The 16,225-nt window shown below is 40.4% G+C and overlaps 1 protein-coding gene and 1 pseudogene across 1 annotated transcript in view; both read right to left on the bottom strand.

The window, feature by feature from the left end:
* ABHD3 (abhydrolase domain containing 3, phospholipase) overlaps nt 1-16,225 on the bottom strand; it is a 72,329-nt gene that overhangs the window by 6,583 nt on the left and 49,521 nt on the right. Inside the window, exons 5-8 of the mRNA XM_049770098.1 lie at nt 11,751-11,863; nt 2,233-2,406; nt 416-464; nt 171-336 (exon numbers count right to left, since the gene is read on the bottom strand). Coding sequence (XP_049626055.1) covers nt 171-336; nt 416-464; nt 2,233-2,406; nt 11,751-11,863 — 502 coding nt within the window. The remainder of the gene's footprint in view (nt 1-170; nt 337-415; nt 465-2,232; nt 2,407-11,750; nt 11,864-16,225) is intronic.
* Nucleotides 6,359-7,251, bottom strand: LOC126003907 (periphilin-1-like; annotated as a pseudogene).

Here is a 16,225-nt window from a genome sequence, read left to right as displayed (position 1 = left end):
AAAAATAAAAATAAGAAGAATGGGGTGCTTAGATACTAAATTATAAATGTTTAGACATTTTTCTGTTTAGCATATGAAAAACATTTGTATTTTATTATTGGATTTTCTAAAAAGAAGAGTATTTTAAAGGTTAATTCATTGAAAAATATATACAAGAAAATGAATTTTACCATGACTAGGTGAGAAGACATCATCCATGGAATTCAGACACAACACTGGAATGCTTACTGACTTCAGCCTACGGTTTGGACTGGCATCAGTATAAAAATCCTCAATTGTTTGATATCCAAACATAACCGTAGTGAATCGCTTATCAAACTCTCTGATAGACTTAGCCTGAAAAACAGAACAGATTAAATATATCCTAGGTATTAAAAGAAAAGAAATAATAATATTATATAAATCTTTCTCTTACCTTCATAACATGATCCATGTCAATTTGTTTCACAAACATATGCCGGTGCCTGGAAGAAGGGAATTTCAAAAGTAAAAAATTAAGGTAATTCCCATCTTGAGCATACCTAAAATACTTAATAGTAGATATCTAAATAGCAGAGTTCAGAGTTGGCAATCAAAAATTTTTTACTTAATCAGAGATAGAATTATATTGAGATTTGTTTGGAACACCTTTGAGGTGCTGAGGGTTGAATCCAGGGCCTCACATATACAAACTAAGTGTTCTACTGCTGAGCTACCATATGGGATGCGTGGATCTAATCTGAATCAGTTGGTGTTCAAGACAAGCACCCTACCCACTGTACTATTTCTTCAGCCCCAGGAGTCTCCTAAGTTTCTAAAAAACATAGTATTTCTATACATGGATGTACATGGAATCTATTATGCTGAGTGAAGTAAGTCAGAGGGAGAGAGAAAGACACAGAATGGTTTCACTCATCTATGGGCTTTAAGAAAAATGAAAGACATTTTTAACAGTATCTCAGAGACAAGAGAGATGAGGGCTGGTAGGTGCAGCTCATGACATGAAGCTCATCACATAGAGTGATGAGTGCAGTTGGAGAGATGACTACACTGAAAACTATCATAACAATGTGAATGAATGAGGGAAGTAGAAAGCCTGTCTCAAGTACAGGTGTGGGGGGGTGGGGAGGAGGGAGAGCTGGGAAATTGGTGGTGGGAATGTTGCACTGGTGAAGGGGGGTGTTTTTTACATGACTGTAATCATACAACTATAATCATGTGTGTAATCACGGTGTTTAAATAAAAAAATAGTTGATATAAAAAAACATAGAATTTCAGAAGCAGGATATTTGTAAACTATATTACTTAGCAATAAAAGCATTCAATATGTTGATTATAACTGAGGCTAGAATGAGATACTGATAAGCTTACCAACAAGTAAAACGTCTACAGAGACAGCCTAAGGTTCAACATACTTAATGTATTTTGGGGGGGCTACATCCACTGGTGTTCAATGGTTACTTCTGGCTCTGCACTCAGAAATTACTTATTGTAGGCTAGGGGACTATATGGGATAACCAGAATCAAACCTGGGTCAACTCTGTGCAATGCAAATGTCCTCCCTACCTATCGCTCTGGTGCCTCAACATATTATCTAATATTGTAGTTATTTAGAATATTGATTTTCAAAGCAGAGGGATGTTTTTTAGAGGTTGGACAGATAATTCATTGAGATATAGAAAGAAAACATTACAGACTTTACTTATATTTTCCACTTATATTGAAGGCTTCTCTTGCTATTCTTATAAAACAATATTTTGGTATGGGTTAGTAAATATATAAAATGCATAGATATATTGCAGTGGTCCTCAAACTACGGCCCGCGGGCCACATATTATATTTATTCCCATTTTGTTTCTTTATTTCTAAATAAGATATATGCGGTGTGCATAGAAATTTGTTCATAATGTTTGTTTTTACTATAATCTGGCCCTCCAACAGTCTGAAGGACAGTGAACTGGCCCCCTGTTTAAAAAGTTTCAGGACCCCTGCTAGAGGCATATAATCCAAAAATGTTTGGAGATACCAGGCTTTTTTGTTTTGTTTTGTTTTTGTTTTGGGGCCACACTCGATGACGATCAGGGGCTACTCCTGGCTATGCGCTCAGAAATCGTTCCTGGTTTGGGGGACCATATGGGATGCTGGGGGGATCGAACCGTGGTCCATTCTAGGTTAGCGCGTGCAAGACAGATGCCCTATTGCTTTCGCCACCACTCCAGCCCCCAGAGATACCAGTTTTAAAAGATGACTCACTTATTAATTGAAGACTGGAGGCAAGTTGTCAGATAGTAATTAAAAAGCAACCAATTCAGTGGCTTCTCCAACGACTCTGAGCAAGCAAAAGTATTCCAACCAACTGAGAAAGTTGCAGCAGCCTTCAAAGGTGTTTTGGACCCAATTTTCCCCAGGTAATTTAAAAGCAGCATTCTAAAATGAAGAGAAACAAGAAACATAATAAATAATTCACTAAACCTCTCAGGACATCCTATTTCTAATTATGAATCATATTACCTAAGAAGAAAGAAAAACATAAATCAGGTCTGGAGAGATAGCATGAAGGTTGGGCATTTGCCTTGCATGCAAAAGGATGGTGGTTCAAATCCCAGCATCCCATATGGTTCCTCGAGCCTGCCAGGAGCAATTTCTGAGCACAGAGCCAGGAGTAACACCCCTAAGCGCTGCCGGGTGTGACCTAACCCCCCATCCAAAAAAAAAAAAAAAAAGAAATCGCTCCTGGCAGGCTCAGGGGACCGTATAGGGTGCTGGGGATTGAACCCAGGTCTGTCTCAGGTCAGCATTGTGCAAGGCAAATGCCCTACTGTAGTGTTATCGCTCTGCCCCCCCCCAGCTGAATTGTTAACTAAACCATGATGTAGATGACTTGCTCATGATGGATGTTTACAGAAATTGCTTATTCAGGTTAGCTGTGCTCAGCTGACTGCCTGCTCTACTTTATTTCTTTAAAGAAACTTTTTCAAGGGCTAAGAATCCCTTAAAAGGGAAAACAATAAAACTCTGTTAGTCAAGTCTCTATAGTAAACACTGTACTACTATAAATAGTTTAAGAGAAAAAATCCTTTATCCTCTCATATTACAATTTTCTCTTTTAATTAAAATTTTTTAAATATATCTCAATTTTTAAATAAATAATCTTTAATATCAAATTGGTCCTCAGTGATGCATGTTACTTAAGATGCATGCATAAATAGTCAAAAGTTTTAGAATTATTTTAATAAAAGACATTTGAATTCATCAAATATAAGATTTTTCCATAAGGTGTATTCTAAGACTTAAGTACTCTATTTTATGATGGTGAGAATCATTCTCAAAGCAACTACTATCTAAGATAACAAAATATTCCATTTATATGGACAGTATATTTAGCATTTCAAAAGATACAATACCTAAGATATGCAAGCAACAAGTGAAAATTATCAGAATTCAGAATTCAAACTTTTTACAAGATAAGATTAACTATGAAATCCAAAAAGATTATGATTTTTTAAATGTAATGATTTTATTACTTATAAATTAACACTAGTGTAACCAAATAAAGTGATTTTTTTTTTATTCTGGTCTTCCTATTAGTTCAAAGAACATGTTTTTTTTTTTTTTTTTGGCTACACCCCGGTAACGCTCAGGGGTTACTCCTGGCTATGTGCTCAGAAGTTGCTCCTGGCTTGGGGGACCATATGGGACACCGGGGGATAGAACCGCGGTCCGGTCCGTCCAAGGCTAGCGCAGGCAAGGCAGGCACCTTACCTTTAGCGCCACCGCCCGGCCCCCAAAGAACATGTTTTTTAAATTTTTTTATTTTTAATTATGAGAACAAAGATGCAAAGAAAGAGGCCAAGGTAAAGTTACAGTGGAAGGACAATCACCCATAACATAATTCTTAGAAGAAGTCCCCTTGCTGATATCTTAACTTTGAACTTTCAGCCAAAGAACATTAAGATAAATAAAACAGAATCCATGTACAATTACTTTGTTCCTCAAGTCCCCAGATTGTAACACATTATAATTTTTTTGTTTGTTTTTGTTTTTGTTTTTGGGCCACACCTGGCGTTGCTCAGAGGTTACTCCTGGCTGTCTGCTCAGAAATAGCTCCTGGCAGGCACAGGGGACCATATGGGACACCGGGATTCGAGCCAACCACCTTTGGTCCTGGATCGGCTGCTTGCAAGGCAAACGCCGCTGTGCTATCTCTCTGGGCCCCACATTATAATATTTCTTAACAGCACACAAGGCAATCTAAAGCCATAAAACTTATGTAACTCCTTAAACATTAGAGGCATAGTATTTTTTACATTTCCATGTACATGCATATTAGCTTAAGTTAACCTCAAATTTTAAGTGGGTTTTTTTTTTAAGGATTAGAGTCAAAGGAGCACAGTAAAAACGGTGTTAGAGTGGCAATTGTTGTTTGCATAGGTCCACCAAAATATGAGGGGTATGGAAAGGAATAACCTTGGCCTAAATACAAAGAGACCCTACCCCTGAAGTTTCCTGGCATAAGACCAACTCTAGGCTCCAGGCAAGCTAGATTGTCCAATCCAAGACATTGTCTGTAGTGCCAACACACTTTTCACACAGTCTCTGTTGTTGGTATCATGTTTCTGTATTAAAGATCCTGGAATCTGCATATCCTTCATTGAAGTCAGGATGTGAAGCATCCTCTCGTTTCACCTTACCATTAAAGGGCAATGCAGGGAGCCCTGTCCTGTAAGCAGGTCGTTGTTGTTGTTAAGTCTTCTCAGTGTTAAGGGAAGTCTCTTTTGAGCAGGTCGATGTCTGAGCAGTGGTAGGGTCTTCCATTGTAGAGGATTGCTTCCAGGTGATGTTATAGACAAACCTGGATGTTTAGTGGATGGCTTCCCTGGTTCAGGGTTGAATGGAAAGTGCCCTTTCTTCTGAGGCCTGTGCCAGGTTGTTATGTCAATGTTCAGGGTGTAAGGTCCCTTTGCACTACAAGATTTGTGTGTTCAAATCTCTATTAGATAGGATCTTATTTGTATGTATAGTATTTTCCCATTTTAATGTGCCTATGCAAAAAAGGAGCAATGCCACATGGCATTCAAATAAAGTGATCTGGGTCCCGGAGAGATAGCACAGCGGTGTTTGCCTTGCAAGCAGCCAATCCAGGACCAAAGGTGGTTGGTTCGAATCCCGGTGTCCCATATGGTCCCCGGTGCCTGCCAGGAGCTATTTCTGAGCAGACAGCCAGGAGTAACCCCTGAGCAATACCGGGTGTGGCCAAAAAAAAAAAAAAATCAAATAAAGTGATCTTAAAGTAAGGAAGACTACAGAACATGAGTAATACAGAAAACTGTTCTCCAGGACTTCCAACTTTGAAAAGACTATAACTGTGGGGGCTGGAGTGACAGCACAGCAGTAGGGCATTTGCCTTGCACACGACTGACCTGGAATGAACCTGGATTCAATTCTTGGCATCCAATATAGTCCCCGGAGCCTGCCAGGAACTGATTTCTGAGTGCAGAGCCAGAAGTAACCTGAGTGCCACCAGGTGTGGCCCAAAAACCAAATAAAAATAAATAAATAAAGACGACCTGACCCATCACTTGGGGCAGTTAACTATGTATTAGAAAAATCTCTGGGCCCGGAGAGATAGCACAGTGGTGTTTGCCTTGCAAGCAGCCAATCCAGGACCAAAGGTGGCTGGTTCGAATCCCGGTGTCCCATATGGTCCCCCGTGCCTGCCAGGAGCTATTTCTGAGCAGACAACCAGGAGTAACCCCTGTGCACCCAAAAAAACAAACAAAAAAAATCTCTATGTAGTTTAAAATTTTTAATTAAGATATTTTAAACGAGGGGCCGGTGAGGTAGCACTAGAGGTAAGGTGTCTGCCTTGCAAGCACTAGCCAAGGAAAGATCGCAACCGCGGTTTAATCCCCCGGCGTCCCATATGGTCCCCCCAACCCTGGGGCAATTTCTGAGCATTTAGCCAGGAATAACCCCTGAGCATCAAATAGGTGTGGCCCGAAAAATATGAGGGGCATGGAAAGGAATAACCTTGACCTAAATACAAAGAGACCCTACCCCTGATGTTTCCTGGCATAAGACCAACTCTAGGCTCCAGGCAAGCTAGATCATCCAATCCAAGACATTGTCTGTAGTGCCAACACACTTTTCACATAGTCTCTGTTGTTGGTATCATGTTTCTGTATTAAAGATCCTGGAATCTGCATATCCTACATTGAAGTCAGGATGTGGAGCGTCCTCTCATTTCACCTCACCATTAAAGGGCAATGCAGGGAGCCCTGTCCTGTAAGCAGGTTGTTGTTGTTAAGTCTTCTCAGGCTCGGGGGACCATATGGGATGCCGGGATTTGAACCAATGACTTGCATGAAAGGCAAACGCCTTACGATGTCCATGCAATCTTTTTCAATTAGCATTTCACAACCATTTCGAAAGTTGCACAATCTTGCGGGTAAACCTGTTAAGTTACTTTGGGTTTTGATACTATTGTTTTAGTTAGTTGACTGTCTAAATAATTCTATGCTATCTGCTGCATTTGACTTCTGGCTGATCAATAAACAATGGTGCTGTGAATCCTGCCTCATATTCAGAAAATTCAGTTAAGTTACTCTTATCTGCCTTCTCTAATTTTTCAGTAGCCCACTTGCTAGCAGCCTCAGCAAGTTCCTTTTCAGTTAACCTACTGGGTTTTTCTGACACCTTTGATGAAGGAACTGCTATAGAAGTAGAGGGTGAAGTATTGCTTGATGTTTTCAAAGATTGAACAGGTCTCTCTTTACTGCTATGTTGAAATTGATGGAAAGAATATATTTTGCTTCTTTCTGGAGAATAGCTTCTACTACTGACAATGAAGCCAGATCTGCTATGTAGAGAATCGTTGCGGCCTACAGGTAATTCTCTAAAAAAAAAGAAGTGATCCCCTCTTTTATGAGATCAGTCTCTCACATAATGGGAAGAGTAGAAACTTTTTCTTCTAAAGACACCCCTCATGTGATCATTCCACCGATAGGCAGATTCATCTCCTCTATGAGGTGGACCACTTCTTTGATCATGAGAAAAATCAAGGCCCTCGCCATATTCCCGGTAATCAACATGACTGTAGTATCTATGGTAGCTTCTTTCACCAGGTCTGTCTAGCGGGGGTGTTTTCTTTGGCACAATATCAACTACTCTATGGTAATCATCAGGGTGACTTCATGGAGGTACTGGTTCTCTTGGATCTCTTTCATAGTCATATCATTTCTCAGACCACATTTTATCTCTTCTATAAGCCATGACTCAGGTCCCAGCAAGGTGGGAAGCCACCAAAACCAATCTTTTTAAAAAATAAATTTCTTTTTTTTTTTTTTTTTTGGTTTTTGGGCCACACCTGGCGGTGCTCAGGGGTTATTCCTGACTGTCTGCTCAGAAATCGCCCCTGGCAGGCACAGGGGACCATATGGGACACGGGGATTCGAACCAGCCACCTTTGGTCCTGAATTGGCTGCTTGCAAGGCAAACACCACTGTGCTATCTCTCCCGGCCCAAAAAATAAATTTCCTAAACCCAAATGGCTTGCAGGATAGATTTATTCTCTCTCTGTCTCTCTCTCTGTCTCTCTCTGTCTCTGTCTCTGTCTGTCTGTCTGTCTCTCTCTCTCTCTCTCTCTCTCTCTCTCTCTCTCTCTGTAGGGGGTATTTTTTATTTAATTTTATAAGAAAAGTGGCGAGTTAGTATTTGAAAACAAGTCTTCAAAATAATTTATATATGTATTACTATGTTTCAAGTTGAAGACACATTTGGCTTTGCAGAAAGCTTTTTCCTGGCTTATGCTCAGGGATCATTCCTGGTGAGGTTTGGAGGATCGTATGTGGTACAGGGTACCAAACCCAGGTCACAGACCAGCTGTACTCTCTCTGGCCCCACCAAGCCATCTAAAAGATAACACTCTCCTGCAAAGGGTTCATTCCAGGGCTTTGGATTTGATGACCTATTCTTTTGGCTGGAGTTCAGGCTGGTCTAAAGGGAAAATTTTAATGATTGATTGTCTAGATGTGGCTTAGTGGTATATCAATAGCTGTGCAAATGAGAGGCCTTGTGTTTGATTTCCATGGGTCATTCGCTTACAAGGCAAGTGCCCTACCAACTGTACTATTTCTCCAGAACTTATTTTTATTTTTGTTTTGATTTTCAGAAAGCTTTTATTGAACTTACTTAGAAAAATGAGAGGGGAGAGAAAGAGAGAAATACATGTTTGAGAGAGGCTCTTCGAGAGTGGAAATAAGCAAAGAAACAGAAACAACCAAGCAAGATCTAAGTACAAGGGAGAACATGGACTGATGAGCAAGCCTGTTTTTGTTTGTTTGTTGTTTTAAGAAAGGGGCGGTATAAAAGATAGTATGGTAATAATATCAAGAGACAATAGAGATTAGGATCAGGAGACTCAGTCCATGGTAGGAAGCTTTGCCATAGAGTGGTTAAAGCAGTTTGTATAGTGAATGGTCGGTCCCTGGTGACAATGGCAGTTGAACTGATCACTCTGGACAAGGACTGGGTGCTGAAAAGAAATAAAGTGATATGTACAATACCACTTCATTAGCAGTAGTTCAAACCACAGTGTCAAAAAAGAAAACCGAGAGAGAAGAGGGGAGGTAGAGAAGTCAGAGAAGGAGAGAGGGAGGGATAGAGAAGTAAAATGCCTATCCCAGAAGCTGGTAGGGGAAGTGTGGGTGGGAGGGAAACTGGGGACATTGGTGGCAGGAAATGTGCACTGGTGAAGGATGGTGTATATTCTATAACTGAAGCTCAACCATAAACAAATTTGTTACCATGGTGCTTAAATAAGTATACAAAAATGTATATAGTCATTAAAAAAGAGAGAGAAAGAGAAAGGAGCAGAGGAGATAGCTCAAATAGAGTATATTCTGTATTTGCTAGCACCCTGGGTTTGATCCCTAGTAGAGTCACTCAAGCATTGCCAGGAGCTTTCCCAATTATTACCCACAAACAAATAACAATAAAATAAAAAAAATTATTGTTTTGTTTGGGGCCACACCCAGCAATGCTCAAGAGTTACTCCTGGCTCTCCTACAATCAATAAGTACTCCTGGCAGTGTTCAGGGGATCATATGGGATGCTGGGAATAGAACCCAGTTTGGCCTAGTGCAAGGCAAAGGCCCTATATGCTATTACTCTGGCCCTAAAATTAAAACAACTTAAATGAAAATAAAATATATATAAAGATTAATTTAAAAAGATCTTATAGGGATATCTTTTAGAATACTTATAAATGATATCAGAAATTTATTTTAAAATCATCTGTGTTGAGATATTAATACAAAGTTGGAATCATCAAGATAGTAATACTGATAAAATTCCACAAGTTGTTAATTATTAAAGTTGGGTAATTAAAGTTTATTATAATTGAAGTTGTATGATGAGCATATATAGACTACTTTCCTTCTTTCCTTCCTTCCCACCTTCCTTCATTCATTTGCTCAGGGCTTACTCCTGGCTCTGTGCTTGGTAGGCATTTTATCTCTCTCTCTTTCTCTTTTTCTTTCTTTCTCTTCCTTCCTTCCTTCCTTCCTTCCTTCCTTCCTTCCTTCCTTCCTTCCTTCCTTCCTTTCTTCCTTCCTTCCTTCCTTTCTTTCTTTCTTTCTTTCTTTTGATCTTTCTTCCTTCTATCTTCCTTCCTTCCTTCCTTCCTTCCTTTCTTTCTTTCTTTCTTTCTTCTTTCTTTCTTCTTTCTTTCTCTTTCTTTCTCTCTTTCTTTTTCTCCTTCCTTCCTTCCTTCCTTCCTTCCTTCCTTCCTTCCTTCCTTCCTTCCTTCCTTCCTTCCTTCCTTCCTTCCTTCCTTCTTCCTTCCTTCCTTCTTCTCTCTCTCTCTCTCTCTCTCTCTCTCTTTCTCCCCCTCTTATCTCCCCCCCTCTGGTAGGGTTGGGATAGGGGTAAGATGAGGGAGTAGGTTGAGAGCAAAGCAAGTGTATGCCCACTGTACACCATCCCTTTATTTTGTATGTATTTGGATCTTCCCCCAATACATGCCAAAAATTTGCTTACCATTTCTTCAGTTGACTTGAAGCTGACTGCATCTAACATGGCTTGGATCCTCAGCTAGACTCAGTTCTGGCTCAAAGACCCTACCTGGTCCCAGGCATCAAATTTTGGGGAATTACCCCAGTCTACAGGTATAAATGCAATGCACATATGGTCTTTAGCAGCCTATGCTTTTGTCTGTTTTATTCCCCCCACCCAAACTCTAAAACACATCCTCATGTGGTAAACCTACTTGGGAATGTGTCAGTGTGCTAGGCAACTAGAAAGGATGCTTCCCTCTAACAATTTACAAGACATTAATATTCAGCCAGCTGCAAAGGCTAATGGGCAAGTTCTGCCTCCAGGCACAGAGGCTTCAATGCCACATGAATAGGCATTTCCCAGGAGCTTTTGAATAGAGAATCTGGGTCTGTTTATGTAAGATCTAGCCTTTAAAAAGTCAAGGATTTATATGATAAAGGGGAAAAAAGTTTAGCTGGCACCCTGTCCTCTGTGGCTCACATTATGGAGAAAAAGAAAAAGAACTGAAAGACTGTCCATTAAGCATAATTCAGAGATCCTGCCTTGGGTTTTCTGCACTGATTCAGATTTCTTCCTTTAGTAGGTCAAGTCAGACCTTCCATGCTAATGAAAGATACTGTTCTTTTTACTTTTATGCTTACCAGATTCTAAAAAGCAGTGGTTAAAACCCATTTTTCATAATCCATTATTTGTCAAAGTGGTTTATTTTCAAGTAAGTAAGCTCCAAAGATGTCTTGAAAATTAAAATGCTAGATAAACCAACTTAAAAAATTAAGACATCTTTTCTTATCTCATGCATAAGCCAACTCGAATAAATAGTCTTGGACAATGATTTAGCAAATATATTCCTGGTAAAGTGCCAGATAATTAAAATCTTAGATCTTATCAAGCTTGCCAACACTAGAACAACAAGTATAAACAATTGTTAGTAGAGGATTTTAAATATAGCATGACAAATAAAAATTCCAAATAAGGGGGCCAGAGAGATAGCATGAAGGCAGGGTGTTTGCCTTGCATGCAGAAGGTCATTGGTTCAAATCCTGGCATCCCATATGGTCCCCCAAGCCTGCCAGGAGCGATTTCTGAGCGTAGAGCCAGGAGTAACCCCTGCCAGTAGCGCAAATTATAATATTCATATACTTAACCAAAAGAGGAAGGAAAGGGTTAAAACAAAATTTTCCCCCATTCTAAAGATCACTCCAGGGTCAATTCAATTTCAAAGCAACGAAAACAACCACAAAGGAACAGGTAGAGAACACCACCTTCGGGTGGGGATTGGTGTGGGGGGAGTTTGAAGACCTCTTCAATTTAAAGGAGTAATAAGTAATTTCTCTGATTGGAAAGTCCTGTTAGAAGTTAAGCTTCCAAGTAGTGGCTGATTTCAGGGACAGTGGTGGGGAATATTTAGGAACAAGAAGAGCAACACTGGCGCCAAGGAAATTAACTTTCAGGGCTTCCGACAACCTCCAGGCTCACAAAACTCAGAGTCCCCCAAAACTTAAGCTCAGAGACCTCCAAAAAGTACTTGTATCCTAAGGAATCAAGGAAAACATTAAAATACCCCTGAATTAATTCTGCCCTTCATTCAGCAACATGTAGTCAATATTACTCCGATAAGTTATGTATTTGAAAATGTCTGTGTAGGTTTCAGACCTCTGTAGAGGCCTTGGTAAAACCATTTCCCTCTGAGAAGGTTTAGAAATAAAAAGCCTTACCCTCCCATTGAAACCCCTGCTGCCAGAAAGGGAGCAGAGGGGTACAGACTGTGAACGTGATGAATAACTGTCTCCAAGTCTTCAGTGTTAGCACAACAGTAAGTTCTCGGCGTCTGTAAGCAGTGACAGGTAAAGCACAAAAATTACAATTGTAAAGTTAATTGTTTATATAATGCAGAAACATTAAAATAGAGAAAGAAGTCATAAACATGAGAAAATAACCTTTGCACATATAATTAATAACAGCAGTTTATTGTTTTTATATTACAGTACATATTGATGTCATTTAAAGTCAACACTACTAGAATGGGCACTAACAAATTCCAGTCCTCCAAGATCATTTTGATGGAAATGGGACAAGCACAACACAAATATCTTAAATTAAAGAGATTCAGAGTGGGTAGGGTAGTTGCCTTGCATGCAGCCTACTAGGCTCAATTTCCTACATCCCATATGGTCCTTTGAGTCCCTCTTGGAGTGATCCTGAGTGCAGAGCCAGGCCACACCTGAGCAAGCTAGGTGTGGCCAATAATAATAAAATAAAATAATTAATAAACATAGAGTACCTACTTAAATATGTCCTTGACTTTACAGAGACAGAATCAACTTAAGGAAAAAATGTGGGGGCGAGAGACAGTATAGTGGGTAGGTTGTTTGCTTTCTATAAAGCTGACTAAAGTTCAATTTCTGCCATCCATATAGTCCCCAAAGCACACCAGAATGATCTCTGAGAGCACAATCAGGAATAAATCCCAAGCACAGGTAGGTGTGGCTATCAAACTAAAAAGTAGTTTCCTAACACTGCCTTCAGCTTAGAAAAAAAGCAATAGCCCATCTGATTTATTACTTAAAATATTCTCTTTTACAGGGCTGGAGAGATAGCAAGGAAATAGGGCATTTGCCTTGCATGCAGAAGGATGGTGGTTCGAATCCTGGCATCCCATAAGGTCCCCCATGCATATCAGGAGCGATTTCTGAGCGTAGAGCCAGGAGTAACCCCTGAGCATTGCCGGGTGTGACCCAAAAACAAAACAAAACAAAATATCTTTTACAATAGCATTCATATATACCCAGCTGTGCTATACTAGAAGACAAAATATGCAAAGCTGATTATGTCTTAATACATAATGCATTAAAACAAATAGCTTCTGTGTAAGCTTCATCAATAAAGACTCTGTTTCTAGCATAAACACTTCTCAGATTCCTCATTTGATGTGGGAGGAGAGCAATCAACTCTGCAGAATGCGTGTGAGAATGAGAAAAAAATACATTTAAAAAATACAGGAATTTAGCCCTTCGTGTGAGGCTGAAAAATTTAAACTAATAAATAAGGGACTTGAGAAATAGCACAGCAGGTAAGGCATCCACCTTGCGTACAACTGACCCATTGATCTCTGGCACCATATATGGTTCCCTGAGCCCACCAGGAATGACTGCTGAGCACAGAGTCAAGGATTAAGTCCTGAGAGCTGTCAGTTATGGCCCAAACATTAAAAAAAATTTTTTAAGGATTTAAAAATGAAAGTTGGGGGCGGTCAGGGTAAATTATTGATGAGTGTCTGCAATGCATAAGACTTTTGAATTTCACCTCCAGCACTGCCTCACATAAACATCCCAATCAAGTACGAACAGACCCCTCTCATCACTGCACAATAAAAAGAAAGGGAAAAGTAAACAAAATAGAAATTTAAAACATACTTAAAAACCCTCAGGAATTTAATACTTGAATGAATCTGGTAATATGGTATAATAAAAACATTTAAACTCCAGCTGAAGAGATGGGTCAAAGGGCTGGATTATAGGCCTGGGTTCAATCACAGGTACCACATGATCCATATTAATCAAGTTTAATATCAATAATCCATGTTTGGCTCTTTAAGCTCATGGTCTTCCTTGAACATCTATCTTGCCTACCTGTTTCTATGTATTTTTGCTTGCCTTTTTCATTCTAGAGATGCCCAGGTTCTCTCATGAACACATTATTTCCTTTCTCTGTTCACATCTTTCTAATTAAGTTTCTTTTAGGGGGGTTGGGCCAAACCCAGTGATGCTCAGGAGTTACTCCTGGCTATACGCTCAGAAATTGCTCCTGGCTTAGGGGACCATATGGGATGCTGGGGATCAAACCCAGGTCCATCCTGGATCAGCCGGGTGCTAGGCAAACGCCCTACTGCTGTGCTACTGCTCCAGCCCCAACCTTCTTTTTTGTTTTGTTTTCTTTTATTTTTGTTTGGGGCAACACCCAGTGATGCTCAGAAGTTACTTCTGGCAGGCTCAGGGGGCCATGTGGGATGCCTGAGATAGAACCTGGGTTGGCCACATGAAAGGCAAATGCTCTACCTGCTATTGCTCTGGTCCTAAGTTTCTTTTCTCTCTCTCTCTCTCTCTCTCTCTCTCTCTCTCGCTCTTTTTTTTTTTTTTTTTTGGTTTTTGGGTCACACCCGGCAGCACTCAGGTGTTACTACTGGCTTTTATGCTCAGAAATTGCTCCTGACAGGCTCGGAGGACCATATGGGATGCTGGGATTTGAACCACCGACCTTCTGCATGCAAGGCAAAAGCCTTACCTCCATGCTATCTCTCTGGCCCCTTTCTCTTTTTCTTTTTCTTTTTTTACCCATACCCTCTAAGTAAGTTTCAATAAAAACTCTTTCTTCACTTAAAAAAATCCATATTCACAATAAAAGGTATATGTCATCCACACAATCACTAAAGAATAGTCTGGGGGGAATTGACAATTTTCAATGATCCCTTCAATGAAATTTAAATGTAAAACTATCCAGTGCTTACTACCATTTCTTTGAGGTCCGCAGATATGGACCTCTCTAAAAGGCAAATGTGAGGAATGGTGGCGCAAGTGGTAAGGCATCTGCCTTGCTCATGCTAGCCTAGGACAAACCACTGTTTGATCCCCGAGCATCCCAGAGTCCACCCCGCCCCGCCCCCCACCAAGCCAGGAGTGATTTCTGAGTGCATAGCCAGGAGTAACACCTGAGCGTCACCGTTGTGGCCCCAAAACAAAAACAAACAAAAAATATGTATATATAATGGCTAACAAGCTCCAGATTTAAATTTCCAAGTTCTAGTACACTGTACTTTGATTCCAGGGGGCCCACAGTAAACACCCTTCCTTTTATGCCCCCCCCCCTTCATGGAAGCTCCTAATGCTTGTTAGCTTCTCATTTTCCTACAAACAACATCTCTATTTCCTAGTCAAAGCTGTCCTGACTTTGATTTCTCCCTCTTCATCTTAAGTTTCCTGGGTATCTTTTGCTGGAAAAACACAGGTGATCCATTCTTTCCTTCTTCTGCAGTATGGACTGGTACAATTCTCTCAGGAGAGCCTCTTAGACTAAAACAGGATGACAAGCAGTTCATTAAGGTGACACCAAGAAGCAAGGGAGTGGCAGAGACACTCAACACAGAATGTTACTAAGAGGTTTATGACTTTAAGTCACTTCATTCTTTTGTAGGACTATAGGAGCTGTTGAACATAGGCATAAATTATCCCAGCCACGCGTGAGTCAGGGAGAGAGTTCAAAGGGCTGGAATGCATGCTTTTTTATGTGGGAGTCCTAGGTTCAATCCCTGGCACCACAGGGTTGTGCAATCATGAGCAGTGCCATCTGAACACTAAACTGGAATTTGACTCCTGAGTTCTCCCCTAGAGGAATTCCTCAAGGTAAGAACACTCAAAATAAATGGGCTTAGAGCAGGGGTCTCAAACTCAATTTATCTGGGGGCCGCAGGAGGCAAAGTCGGGGTGAGGCAGGGCCACATAAGGGATTTCACAAAAAAAAAGTCCTCAAATGTCATTATTAACAGTTTTCATTATTTCTTCTGAACATGAATAGAACATTGAATGAAGATCATGAACAGTTCTTCTGAACATGGCATCTTTTGCCTATTCTTTGCTGCCAGAGACTTGACAGCACTTCGTCTCACAAATCTGAACCACATTTGGCTTTAGAGAGGAAGCAGTTGAGACCCTCAGTATGGCTTGAAGATGATCATCATTAAGTCTAGACCTGTACTTTGACTTTTTGAAGTTCAATGTGGAGAATAACTTTTCACACAAATATGTGCTCCCAAAAAGGCATATGGTGCGCTTGAACATTCGGGAAAGCTCAGGGAAGCTTTCTCTCTCTCCCTTAGTCCTCCGATAATGCAAGGGACAGCGGGCAGGAGCTAGGCGCAAAGTATTCGCGATGATTCGCTAACCGAATATTCGCAATAAAAAATCGCATTAGTAAGAAAAAAATTGCGAAAAATTGCATTAAACATTTGCATGCCCCGAACAGAACTGCTAGGGGTATGCGAATGTTTAATGCGACTTTTTTCTTACTAATGCGATTATTCGGTAAGCGAATAATCGTGAATACTGCGATATTTGAAGGCCGGCCGCGAGCCACAAAATGTTGTATGGAGGGCTGCAAATGGCCCGCAGGCTGCGAGTTTGAGACCCCTGGCTTAGAG

This window comes from Suncus etruscus, chromosome 3, assembly GCF_024139225.1.
Source record: "Suncus etruscus isolate mSunEtr1 chromosome 3, mSunEtr1.pri.cur, whole genome shotgun sequence".
NCBI lineage: Eukaryota > Metazoa > Chordata > Mammalia > Eulipotyphla > Soricidae > Suncus > Suncus etruscus.
This window is presented reverse-complemented; position numbering and strand designations above follow the sequence as displayed.